This window comes from Pteropus medius, unplaced genomic scaffold, assembly GCF_902729225.1.
Source record: "Pteropus medius unplaced genomic scaffold, Ma_sr-lr_union100, whole genome shotgun sequence".
NCBI classification, from domain to species: domain Eukaryota; kingdom Metazoa; phylum Chordata; class Mammalia; order Chiroptera; family Pteropodidae; genus Pteropus; species Pteropus medius.
Window position 1 is genome coordinate 10,069,992 of NW_024347790.1, and position 13,877 is coordinate 10,083,868.

At 37.1% G+C, this 13,877-nt stretch overlaps 1 protein-coding gene across 4 annotated transcripts in view; it reads left to right on the forward strand.

The window, feature by feature from the left end:
• Positions 1-13,877, forward strand: part of MYO3A (myosin IIIA) — a 186,539-nt gene that overhangs the window by 154,888 nt on the left and 17,774 nt on the right. For all 4 annotated transcript variants that reach the window (XM_039877584.1, XM_039877586.1, XM_039877582.1 and 1 more), the window contains exons 29-30: positions 2,826-3,732; positions 5,466-5,610. In XM_039877584.1, the coding sequence (XP_039733518.1) occupies positions 2,826-3,732; positions 5,466-5,610 (1,052 nt within the window). The remainder of the gene's footprint in view (positions 1-2,825; positions 3,733-5,465; positions 5,611-13,877) is intronic.

Sequence of the window (13,877 nt, forward strand, 5' to 3'; positions counted from 1 at the left end):
TACCATTTGATACACATGTATATTGTGAAATGATTACAATAATTTCAGTTAACATTTCCATCACCTTGATAATTACAGTTGTTGTGTGTGTGTGTGTGTGTGTGTGTGTGTGTGGTGAAAACATTTAAGAACTACTCTCTTAGCAACTTTCAAGTATATAATACAGTTTTAAGTCACCATGCTGTATATTAGATCCCCAAAACTTATCATCTTTTAAATTTCAGCTTTATTGAGGTATAATTGACATATAAAATTGTAAGATATTTAAAGACTACATCATATTGATTTTATACATGTATACATTGTGAAAGGATTCCCCCATCTAGTTATATAACACATCCATCACCTCACATAGTTATCTATTTTTTCTTTATTTGGTGAAAACATTTAAATTCTACTCTTAGCCAAATTTAATTGTACACTACAGCCTTATCAACTATAGTCACCAGGTTTTAATTGGATCCTTAGACCTTGTTCATTTTGTAGCTGAAATTCTACCCTTTTACCAATCTCTCCTTATTTTCCCCAACTCCCTACCCCTGGCAACCACTTTTCTACCTCTGTTTCCATGTGTTTAACTTTTTCTTGTTTTAGATTCCAAATATGTGATACCATGCAATATTTGTATTTCTCTATTTGGTTTATTTCACTTAGCATAATTCCCTCAAGGTCCATCATGTTGTCACGAATGGCAGGGTTTCCTTCTTTCTCATGGCCAAATAATGCTACATTGTATACATATAACATTCACCCATTGGTGGGTGCTTAGTTCATTTCCATACCTTGGATATTGTGAATAACACTGCAGTGAACATTGGAATACAGGTATCTCTTCAAGATAATGGTTCCACTTCCTTTGTATATATACTCAGAAGTGGTATTGCTGGCTCATATGATAGTTCTATTTTTAAGTTTTTGAGAAACCTTCATACTGTTTTCCATAGTGGCTGCACCAATTTGCATTTCCACTAACAATGCACAAGGATTTCCTTTTCTCACATCTTCACGACACTTATCTGTCATCTTTTTGATAATAACCACTCTAACAAGTGTGAAGTGACATCTCATTGTGGTTTTGATTTTCATTTCCGTGATGATTAGGGATGTTGAGCACTTTTTCATATACCTGTTGGCCATTTATATGGCTTCTTTGAAAAATGACTATTCAGATCTGCCCATTTTTTAATTGAGTTGTTTGGGGTTATTTGCTATTGAGTTGTAATGAGTTCTTTATATACTTTGGATATTAACCCCTTATCAGACATATGATTTGAAAATATTTTCTTCCATTTGGCAAGTTGCCTTTTCATTTTGTTGATGGTTTCCTTTGTTGTTCAGAAGCTTTTTCACTTGATGTAGTCTTGCTATTTGATTTTTGCTTTTGTTACCTTTTCTTCTGGTGTCAAATCAAAAAAAAAAAATCATTACCTTGATGTCAAGGAACTTACCACCTATGTTCTCTTCTAGGAGTTTTATGGTTTCAGATCTTCCATTCAAGTCTGTAATCCATTTTGAGTTGATTTTTGTGTATGATGTAGGATGGGTTCAGTTTCATCATTTTGCATGTAGCTGTTCAGTTTAACCAACACCATTTTTAAAGAGACTATCCTATCTCCATTGTATATTCTTGGCTTCTTTGTCATAAATTCATTGACCATAAATGAGTGTGTTTATTTTGGGGCTCTCTATTCTGTTCCATTGATCTATACGTTTATTTTTATGCAAATATCTTAATGTTTTGATTGCTTTAGCTTTGTAATATAGTTTGCTTATCTTCTCCCATGAATCGTATTTTGAGTAATATAAGCATTCTCTGGGGAGTATTATGGAGGTATTCAAAATACTAGCATAACCACTCATCGAAATTGTGGTGTTCTTGGTTCTTTTCCTAGTTCTCTGATCTCTGGCAGAATAACAAGGATTCTGTTATGCCTCCCGTATAAGACTGAGGTTGCTATGGTTGGCCTAGGAAGTGGCCAGTGGAATTTGGAAAATGGAGTCCCAATAGCTTTTTTCCAAGTTTGACTCAAAGAAAAGTCATTCTTTACAAATAGTTGCGAAAAACCAAAATTCTTCCATAGCTTTCCTGAGCCAAAATGAAAAGTTTTTGGCAAAAGCCCCCAAGTAGCATGTCAGGATGTCAGGTTATGACTTTTCGACTACCTTAACACCCTCTTCATGGCCAAATTGATCTTTCGAGGGTTTTGCCCTCACCAAAATAAAATAAAATAAAATAAAATAAAATAAAATAAAATAAAATAAAATAAAATAAAATAAAATAAAATAAAGCTGTGTGGCTAAAAAAAAAAAAAAAGTTGTAGAAAAAGTCTTATCTTTAAGTTAAGAGGAAATCATTTTGGAAGAATACTGGTAAAGTAATAAGTGTGAAATTCTGGCCAACATGTTATATGATCATGAAATGTAGCAGGGAAACCACTTTTCCTTTAATTTGGTAAGATATCTCCTGTGATCAGTAGCCTTAGAGCTTATTAAACTATAACACGTCAGCATTTTTAAAAGAACGTATTTGAAATGATCGAATTCCTAAGATTTCGATACCTCCCTCATAAAGTGAAAATATGCTAGGATATTTCTCACTCTAAGTTGAACTCGGTTTTATCATTGTTTGAGTAGTAATCACAGTTTTCGCTAGAGAGGACATTTTGGGAACCACTTGATTAATGTGACTTGATAAGTTTTTATTTTGAACTTTATTATCTCTTTTGTTTTCTCTCTTGGCATTATGAAACATGTAGATATTGCTAAAAGAGGTCATACGCTCTCATTTAGTATCATATATTCAGATGCAATTATGTTTTACCCAGGGATTCTTTTGTGAAGAAACAGACAGAAAATGCAGTCTCTACTAATGAAACAGTCATCTCAGCTCCCAATAATAAAGGGAGTACATCTGTAGTGAAGACTTCTACTTTCAAAGCTGAGGAGGAAGCCCCTAATGCTGTCGAAAGTAACAACAGAGGATATCAAACTCAGAAAAAAAAGAATAATGTGTATAGGGAAGAGACTAAGGAGGAATTATATCTGGTGGGGAACCCTTGGGCAGAAGTAAGCCTCAGACAGAAGTATATGGAAGACCTTGGAGAGAACAGTAAAATAAGCAAAGTGGAGAGAGAAGACACTGTGATCCAGAATTACTACCAGAGCTATACAGAAGAAAGGAATTTTGAAGACTCGAAAGCAGCATATCTAGAAAGGAAGGTCATATCCGAAAGGCCAGGCTACTCAGGACTTTGGTTAGCTCAGAATGAGACTAAGCAGCCTTCTTTTAAAAAAACTTTGCAACCTTGTCTTAGTCAAAGGTCAGTTTATCAAAATGCAAATAGCAAGGAAAAAGAAAAGAAAACGTCTGTGGTCACCCAGAATGCATCCATATGCAGCCAGCAGAGAAGCCACCTGAGGCACGGGGCAGTCAAAGACAGGCGGGTTGAACCAACAACGCAAGCCCAGGACAGAGAAGATAAAGCAGCAGTGTTCATTCAGAGCAAATACCGGGGCTACAAGAGGAGGCAGCAGCTGAGGAAGGACCGGAGGTCTTCTTTTAAAACTCCAAATGTTGTTGCAACACCATCAGAAGGAGCAATAAATACTCACAATTTGTATTTTTATTCTACAAAACATGAGGGATCCTGTAATATCATGATGAAGAATGACAGAGACTCAAAAGCAATTTCAGAAAAAGAAGCCTGTGATCTGGCAATTTTTTCAAAACAGGTATGTAAAAAAAAAAAAAAAGATTTCTTTACTAGTACTAATCTCTGGGAACTACACGGAACCTGAATTAAACAAAGAATTAATTCATAACTGCTATATCGTCCATCTGTTTTTATGAGACTACAAACCCTTTTAGTAAAAGGTGTCAAGGGTTATACTATCCAAACAGCCATAAATTTTTAAAACAATTTGCTATGATAAAACTACTATAAAATATGCTAGAAATGTTGTGTGGCAAGACTAGTCATTGGTTTAAACAGCTTACAAAAATTCTGGCATTTGACAATGCAAGTTCCCATGTATCTGAGATATTTCATTATAGCGTAAAAAAAAAAAGTATTCTAAATCCCTTAAAGTCTATCCTTTCTTTGCCCCAGGTTTTGAGAAGACATACTTAGGTATAAAAATTAGATGTGTAGCCATACTAAGGCACACATGCAATGAAGACGAAAATCTACATGTTACATCATGACAATAGGAACCACAAAGAAAAGCCACAAAGAAAAGCTCCCTCTTGGAGAATATCTCGTACCATTAATGGGCATGTCTTAGCTGTTTCTAGAAGGGAGCATTTGGCTTTAGGGCTTCTTGTGGGTGCACACAGAATGCTAATAACTGTATGACGGAGAGATCACAGGGACCAGCTCCTGTAAAAATGCTGATTCTGGTTTTTGCTCTCGAGGTGTTTGACCTTAAGAAAATTGCTTTATGTGTCAACACCTTTATTTTCTCTTGTGTAAAGTGAAGAATTTTCACTATATGACCTCTAAAATATTAGAAATTAATATGAACTACCAGGATAGTCAATAGTATATGAAATTATAGAAGAAATGGCATAACGGTTAGTTCAAAGAAAAATCAGCTAATACTCCTAAATCCCTAAACTCTGCTTTTTTGTCTGATGGTGGGTGAGCCTATGAGAAAACACAGTATTTGCCTTTGGACACCCCCTGAGCATTCAGAGATGTGACCCAAACATCTCCAGCTTCTAGATGTTAGTAGAGATATGTCATTGATTAATTTACCTAGCCCCTTCCCATTCCATTTTTTTTTTTAAGCACAGGGAAATGGTGAGTTTAATATACATGTGGTCCTTCATTCTCTTGGTGCATAAATTTGCTCACCCTAATGTCCAAGTCGGGAACTAGAACCCTGACCTGCTCGGCACCAGAGACAGACATTGAGGAGACATGGAAGTACCACGTCAAGTACTTGGAGCTGGCTGATCATGCCATGGGAGTGGACCCAGTCCACCCCAGGGACAAAACCAGAGGCAGAGAAGTAGGATCCCCATATTCAACCTAGCGGGATAGCCACATTGACGGACAAGACAGAGGCAGAGGGACCGGGGTGGAAAGAGAGGAACCGGAAGTGAGTGGCCCTAACATCAGTCTGAGAATACTGGAAAGGAAAGGTGGAACTTAATCCATCAGCAGCATGGTCACAAGCCAGACCCCCCGGAACCCCAGGAGTTGATCAGGATAGAACAATTCCTGTAGCGGGACGTGGTTGGCAATTTTAAGTGGAAAATGTGAGACAGGCAAGTAGCTCAGGGAGGGGGTTTGGGCAAGTGAGGACTTTATCAGGCTTCGGTAAGGGATCGAGTGGTGCCTGGAGAAGTTCACCAGAGTCCCAGGGACCACTGATCAGGAATGTATTAGGCCCTAGTGTACCTGCGAGCTCTCTGAATTCTTTTCCTTGATTTAATATGACACATGACTTTCTTTTTTTAGATATCGAAGTTATCTGAAGAATATTTCATTTTGCAGAAAAAACTGAATGAAATGATTTTGTCACAGCAACTGAAGCCTCTTTATCTGGGTGTCTATCCTCATAAGCCAATTAATAGACGAGTTTCTTCACAGCAGTGCCTCTCAGGTAAAAATCAATGGATTAGAACTTCCTGCGGGAAAGGCAATGCCAGGTACTTTCCTTTATTTGTTTATGACCTTCCCACCTTTATTCTCTGGCGAATTTGAGGTGACCGTGTCCTAACTGTCTTGGAGAGAGCCTTTGTTTCATTCCATTTCTTATAAGCAGATACACGGTTTTCCAGAATGTTCCACATCCCTCCTACTTTCTCTGACTTTATTCTTCTCCTCTTTTCCTTTTTTTCCCCTTATATTCCCTTTAACTAGAACTTGGCATATGATGCTAGAAGGGAATAGAAAGAGATGGAGCTGGGCGGAGTGGGGCAGGGTTGATAAGAGGGAGCAAACAAGTAGAATATGTTCCTTTTGTCAGTGTCTGCCACTTGGAATAGTATGTGGCAAGCGCCAGTCTTCATCCAGATGTGCAAACCCAGATGCATTATTAAGTTTCCTTCTAATCAACCTAAGTCACACTCTGCCCCTATTTCATTAAACTGGTGGGGATTTCGGACTCAGTAACGATCCAGCCTCCCCCTCCCCAGGGCTGTGCAAAGGCCCTCAGGCCTTAGACACCCACCAAAGGGTCAGGTAGAGCCTGCGGTGACTGGTCATTTGTCCACACAGTTACTGTTGCGACATCCCTCTCTTCACTGGCCTCATGATCCCGTCAAGTCTTCTATGCCCCCAGGAGGCACCCAGAAACAGGCAAGCTGGGAGTCTCACCTGTTCCACACATGCTCCATCCAGTCTGCAGCCTTATAACCTACCCCAGGGGCGGCCATTGACAGCTCTGCTGGCCTCAGTCTGGGAGAATCTGAGTTTATTTTCCTTGGCTCATTCTCCCTGTTTCTCAGAGGCCCTTCGCTCTCTCTGCGTCCCTTCCAAGACACCCAGCACCACTTCCGCAATGAATCTACCTCTTAACCAAAGACAGGAAGAGCTGCTAACCTCATGCAGCTTCTGCAAAAAAAAAATATCTTGGGCAGGAAAGTAGTAAGATGAGCATGGCTATTTGCCTGATATGGGAGGAAGGAGAAATACCTTAATGTTTTAATCAATTATTCTGCTGTACTGTTTTCAAGTGGAAAATGGAACAAAGCTTTTATAAGGAAAATTTTTTAAAAGGCTGCCCTCAAAGAGGCTCTTTGGCCCTCTCCACTTCTGCTGCTTTCAGGCCCTGAAGAAGCAATTTAACAAGTCAGAGCCCAGGGGCCCATTAGTTCAACTGCCACCGTTGACCCGTGCCCCAGACGACAGGGTCTTCAGCCTCCCTCTAGCTCGTGCGTGTGGCAGCTGTGGTGAATGTGGGCAGTGAGGTGCTGGTCACGTAGGGCAAACAAGGGCAGCCAGGCAGTGCCCCCGGCATGGGCAGCTCAGCTCCGTCCTCAGTGGGAAAGGGGAGTGTGGGAGACAGCGGCGTTTCAGGGAGAGAGTGGGGGCTGCCGAGGTTTTGCTCTGACTTGTGCCTTTGAACATCTCAGGGACTTGTGTGCGTGTTTAATGAAAATGAATATAGATTTAAGGTGTACAACACGATGCTCTGATTTAGACACACACAGTGTGTTTAGCACACACACTGCAGTCAAGTTGATTAAGATTTCCACTCACATAGTTACCCTTTTGTGCGTATGTGATGAGAGCGTCTGTATCTACTCGGTTAGCAAATGTCCAGTATTCAGTACAGGATTATTAAGTAGCGTCATCATACTGTATAGATCTCTAGACTTATCCATCCTCTCTAACTGCAGCTTTTTACCTTGTGACCAACATCTCATATCCACCCCACCCGGCCCCCAGTAACCACTGTCCTATTCTCTGCTTCTATGTATTTGATTTTTTAGGTTCCACATATAGAGACCATGCAGTTTTTTCTTTCTGTGTCTGGCTTATCTCACTCAGTATAATGTCTTCCAGGTTCATCCATGTTGTCATAGATGACAGCACTTTCTTCTTTCTCATGGTTGAATAATATATTATTCATATAATATATTTATGAATATAATATATTACATATATCTAATTAGCTTTAATCCTGCGACACGAACAAAAGCTATTGTCTATAATCTATGCAAATCTGTGTTTTTAAACTGTGCTAATTTCATCACTTATTTTAAACATTTATTCGGTTACATTATAAAAAATTAAAATAGTAAACAATAGGGACCTTCAATAGTCCTAAAAACAGCAGACTCTTACTAGATAATCAAATTAGTTTATTTTATGTTTCAATCTGCTAATCTTTTAGTGAACTTAAAAGAATATCAGAAACCAATTTTTAGCTTATATGGAAAGGATTATAATTCAGTGACTTTTTTTAACTCTTCAGGTTTAGGGGGAGAACTTTTTGTTCTATGCAAGTGTAGGAAGGTTACATATTCTGCTACACTTGCACAAGGCTAAATTGGCAAACATCTAAATTGTCCCACATCCCGAGAATAGCAGAGGAAGCTCCTGAGAGAGAGGGCCTGAAGTGGCCTGAAGAGACAGAGGGATCTGGAGGGACTTGTAGGGATAAAGAGAGGGCATTGGAAGACGTAGCAGATGCCAAGGACCAGAGACTAGATAATGCATTTACTCTGGGCAAATGCTGACAAAAAGCCAGGAATAGCTATAGGGCAGATGATCTATCTCCATTAACACCTTGAGGCTGCAAAAGCCTCCCACCCCCACCCCCAATTTAGATGTAACCGGGCAGAAAGAGAGGAGGGTCAGAAACCTAAAATGACGAAGTTTACTCAGAAGACTAAGGAAATTGAAAGCAACTGAGTTTAACTAGAGTTCATTGAAAATAATGTAATGCTAGAAAATAGGAATGAGCACCAAGAGGTGGGAATTAAGTCTAGCTTTAGGAAAATCAACTTACATTTTCATACATCTGAATTGTTGTACACTGTGAAAATACAACCCCGCTATAGACAGCTGCATTTTTGAAAGATCATTCCGATTGCATTGTATGAACGGAATTTAATGACATAAAAGGAAACACAGAAGGCCAGCTAGAGATGGTAGTGGTTTGGACGAAGTGATGGCTGAGAAGGGAAGCAGTTTCAATCAACAACAGTTCGTTGACAACCTGCTAAGTAGGCAGGTGGCCATGTGCATTGGCAACTGAAGCCATGTAAAAGTAGAGATCATTCAGGAAGAGAACCTAGAGTTTGGACATGTACAAGTCAGGTAGAAAAGAACCAGCAAAGGGGAACAACAACCAAAGAGTTGGGAAGAACACCAGGAAGCCACAGGAAGAGGGTTTTTGAGATGTACAGATGATGCTGACAGAGCCAGTAAGAAGAGAACTATAAAATATCCCTTCACTTTCTTACACCTTAATAATTATTTGCTAAATTCCACAGAGACTTTTAAATATTAGACTAGATACAAATAATAATTATGCTGTTTGGGAGGAGAATCACCCCCAATATTTACTAGTCTTTATCATTGGATATAGTCTATATTCATATATTTTAATGCTATGCAACTGGTTTTTTAAAATTTCTTGAATAGTTTATAAAAGTTTATGCTAAAATACAGGTCAAATAAGTCAAACTGAGCTTGCAAATTGAGCCAGATATTGCCTGGTCAGTATTTAATTTCTGAAATGGTTCTATGTCCATTATCATATCTTTGAATGTGTTTCTTTCATCTCAGGATAGGCAAACTCTATCTTAAATTTTCAGACTCTGGTTTTCTTTATAAAACAGTTTAGATTTGCCAATCTCTTGGCCACATTTAAACCAAGAATTTCCACCACCCATTCCTTATTCCTCTAGTTATAGTGATTTTCTCCATTATCTTTATACACCTACAGGTATCACAAACGTCACACAGGTATTCAAATGCACACTTGTTGAAGAGAGTAGATTATCAGTACCATAGTCTGCATTTACTTATCCTCAAAGTTACTTCATACGAATTAGTTTTGTCTTTCTTAAGTAGATTTTCAACCCTTTGCAAACCAGGACCATGTCATATACTATATATTCATTTTTTGTTACCCTAACATTTATTCATCACGTAGTAAACATTCAATAACTGCTTATTAACTGACTAGAAAGCTGCTTAATTTCCTCTGAGACTTATAGTGGAGCAAAGTATAGTGGAGGTGGAGAGAAGATTGGAAAGTTTGGTTTTTATTAAAACAAAAAATGTTAACATTACATTTTTTAAATGTTCTTTTATTTTCATATATTGTCTGCTTTAAAACTCCCTGTGGTCAGAGAATAAGTTCTTATAATATATGGAAGTCCTGTCTTTTTATAAGGGGCATCAGAATTGCTAACCACTGAATTTGGAACCCAGCAGTGCAAATAGCTGCCCTCACCTACAGAAGCAGATATGGGCTAATAACACTGTGAAAGCTGTTAGCATGGGTCGAACAGGCCACCCCTGCGGTTCTGTCCTTCATGATATACCCTACTTCTCCATGGAAAATTTCTTTTGGAAAGCCAAAATCAAGCTCATTTACAAATAATTCTTTCATTAAAATAAGTCTAAGATTCACCTGAAATTTTCACAAACTCATGCTTCTCAAAAGTCTGCAGTCATCTTCAAATAATTGCTACATCCAACTCTGTTGTAAGAACTCCATAAGCCTTAGCTAGATTATGTAAAGTGGCCTGGAAAAGCTTCTTACCTGCTCTGAAGAGAGCCCTAGAAAACATGGATAATAAATGAGGGTAGTTAACTTTTGCAAATTTTAACAAGCCGTAACCTTATTTTATAAGGTTTCTCTTTCTGTGAGACATGTTTAAATGTGCAAAAGTACCAAGAGTGAAATAATGTCCAAATGAAAACTGAGGAGCTAATTATGAAATTTTAAAATAAAATAAGGTAAGTACATGAACAACTTATTGTATATCTTTGTTTTGATAATAATTGTTATGAATTGAAACTGATATAAACTAACTGCACCTCCATTTTCATTGAGAAAAATACAGTCTAGACGATATATAACTAGAGCATGGCCATTTGGTCATAGATCCTAATACATGCTGTTATGTTCATAAGTATACTACGACAATGCATTATTTTTTCCCTGAGTGGTGTGCAGAGTGATCTTTTTTGGTTATGTTTTTCTTCTTAATTATGGTACATCTGGCAGTTTGTGCTGACCATCGTAAAGAGAAGAAAGAGATTAATCATAGGACAAATTAACCCTGGTAACACAAAAGCGTGTTCCCTTCTCTTTTTTACAAAGAAGCTGTTACTATCCAACAGGCTGCAATATTTAATAGATTGTAAGAACAACAAATAAGGACACTATTATAATTCCCATGCTTCATTGACATAACATCATCAGTAAATTCAGCACTAAACAAAGCCGTCCTTTGCCAGGCACAAGTACAGAAGATATAATGAAAATGCTTTTATGTTGCTTTCAGAATAAATTAGCAATTCAGGAAAAATTAGCAATTTTCTCTTTATTTCTAAATATTTATGGCACTTAGATTCATGCAATAACCCTAGGATTTTCAGTTATTGTAGTTCAGATTTGATCTGCTTTATTTTTTGGTATGCCTATCATTTTACCACTCAACACTGGCACCTAAAAATGCATTTTGCAAACTGTCCAAAAAGTTATTTCCACATGTATCTGTAAACATACTTATGATCATATGAAAGCTATGAAGCTCGAATGATGTTGGGTCATATATTTTATAGGAATATTATTTCATTAAGAGTAGAAAGTGAAAAGAATTCAGAAGTTATATTGCCTCCCACCCAACATACCTCTGATGAACTCTTATCTTCCTAAGTTAATTTCTAAAAATCATAACTATCAAAAAAGAGAGCATAGGATTGTAGGAGTATTAGTAAACAACATGAATTTTGACCTTAAAAATGCAAAGACTGAGCCAAAATAATGATCGGTACAAGCAATAGAATTCAGCAAGGTTATGTAGGTATATAGATGATCTTTCCTATAAAAATTTATAATGGAAAAAGAGTTCATTAGAAATAACAGCAAAAAAAAAATGTTTTAATACATTGAAATAAAGCTTGCAAGAAAACCATAAAAAGACAAAAAAGAAGAGATGCATAATGGAATGACACAGTGTGTTTCTGAGTTGGAAGATAAGATACTGTAAAAATAACTATTCTAAAATTAGTTTCTAGGTTTAAAAAAATTGCATTCAATCTCTATGAGATTTTCTTTAGAGCTTAAGAAAATGACCCTAAAGATTATTTGTAAATTTCAGGAAAAAAATAATTATAAATGAGAACTTTTCTTATTAGATAATAAAGAAAATAATATAAAGCTATAATAATTAAAACCATATGCCTCTGTTATAAAAATCAACCACAGATTAATGGAGCAGAATAGCTAGCCCCAAAATTGACCCGGATATTCCTGAAAACCTGTCACAAAAAGATACACAGCAAAGCAATAAGAAATGAATGGATAATGCTTAAAATTTTTTCTGATTTGGAGAGAAGTAAGGTTGTCCTACCTTCTGTTGAGTACCCAAATATTTCACAGATATATTAATAATTTAAATTTAAGAAATAAAGAAACCAGATGATACGAACAGCGTATTTCACAATCCCTGCTTAGGAAAGGACAATGCACAAGAAGTAATAAAAGCATCACAAAGAAAAATTGTGATGGATTTGGACTGCATAAACATTACAACTTTCTAGAGATTAGAATATATCATTAAAAGTTAAAGTGCTAAAGATACACTGGATAAAATATTTAGAACAAATGGAAAAAGGGTTAACATATGTAATATATGAAGAGCTCTTATAAATTATTAGGAAAAACATTAACGCCCCCAGTGGAAAAGTGAGCACAGACAATTTATAGAAGAATAAACACAAATAGCAAACGAGCACAAATATGATCATCTTAGAAATAAAAAAATACAATTAAAACCAGTTACAGTTTTTTACTTATCAAAATGGCAAGGATGAAAAAATAATAGTGATGCGAATGTGCTAATTATTCTCAAACAGTAATGGTGAGACTGTAAAGAGTTGACATTTGCAAAAGTGACTTGGCAATATGTAAAAAGAGCATCGAAATCATTTATGTCATTGACGCAGTAAACTCACTTTTGAGAATGTAGCCTAAGGAAAAATTCAGAACCGAAAAAGAAAAATTTATGTATGTGGCAAAAAGCAAAATTAGACACTAAGAAAATGATTAATAACTAATGACACATTCGTATGTGGAATATTAACAGCGTTTAAAATTCATTTTTTAAAGAATAACCTTGGCAAACTGCTAACTAATCTAACTACAGGATAAAATATAGCAGAATTGGAATTGGAATACTGTGAATAAATCGGCTTAATCTTCCCTCATGTGAGATGGTTCATTAACAAGAGCAGCTATGTAGAGAGCTGTAGAAAAGCCCAGTGGCTGGTTGAACAAGAACAAGGTTCCCAGTCAACAGTAGAGCAGACACTCTCCATCCTTTGCTGACTTGGACCCTCAGAGTCCATGTCTGTACAAAATCAAGAATCTGAATAATGTTATTACAGCTTGATACACAGCCATGTGTGATGAGACTAGAGTATCATCTCCAGGTATGTCATCTTTACTGTCAGCTGTCTTGACTCCTTAAAGCTTTCTTGGCATCCCCTCCAGCCACGCTTGTGGTCAGACATGCCCTAATATGGAATAATGGCTTTTTAAAATACTGAACTATTTCACTTCTCTTTGATGGGAGTCACCTGTCTGTGTGTTATAAAGTATGAGCAGAGGGCAAGAAAAAACTAAATGTTGCTTGTTTAAAACCAAGTAATGTTCTTCTATTCTGTGTTTGTAAAAGGCCAATCTGAGAAAATGACTATGAAGAGTCAAGAAATAATTTTTTTAAATTAGGCTCTTTGGGAAAAATTAACGTAGCTGTTCACCTCAAGCTGTCTATCCAAATATTTTTCAAACAGATTAACATCAATATAATCTTGAAAAATAACCAAGAGTTAATTAGGGGGACTAAAATGCCACCCTTGGGTTTCCTTATTCTCCAGACAAGTAAGTATATATTTTTGATGTTTGACTCTATCCTTGGTCCCGTGGACAGTCATATGCACGTCAGCATCACACCCAACAAAAATGGCACTCTCCAGACACCATCATCGTCTCTGTGTGCTCTCTCACCTGCCTCAGCTAGGGTGCCCTCCTCTGATGACTGTGCTCATGAATGCAAGATGGCTGGGAATAAGGGTGTAACCTAATGCCAGGGGCTAGAACAAAATTAATTCACCTTCGAGCACTCTAACCTATGACCTCCGCCCAATGGAGATAAAGGAAAATGTGTTGTGATC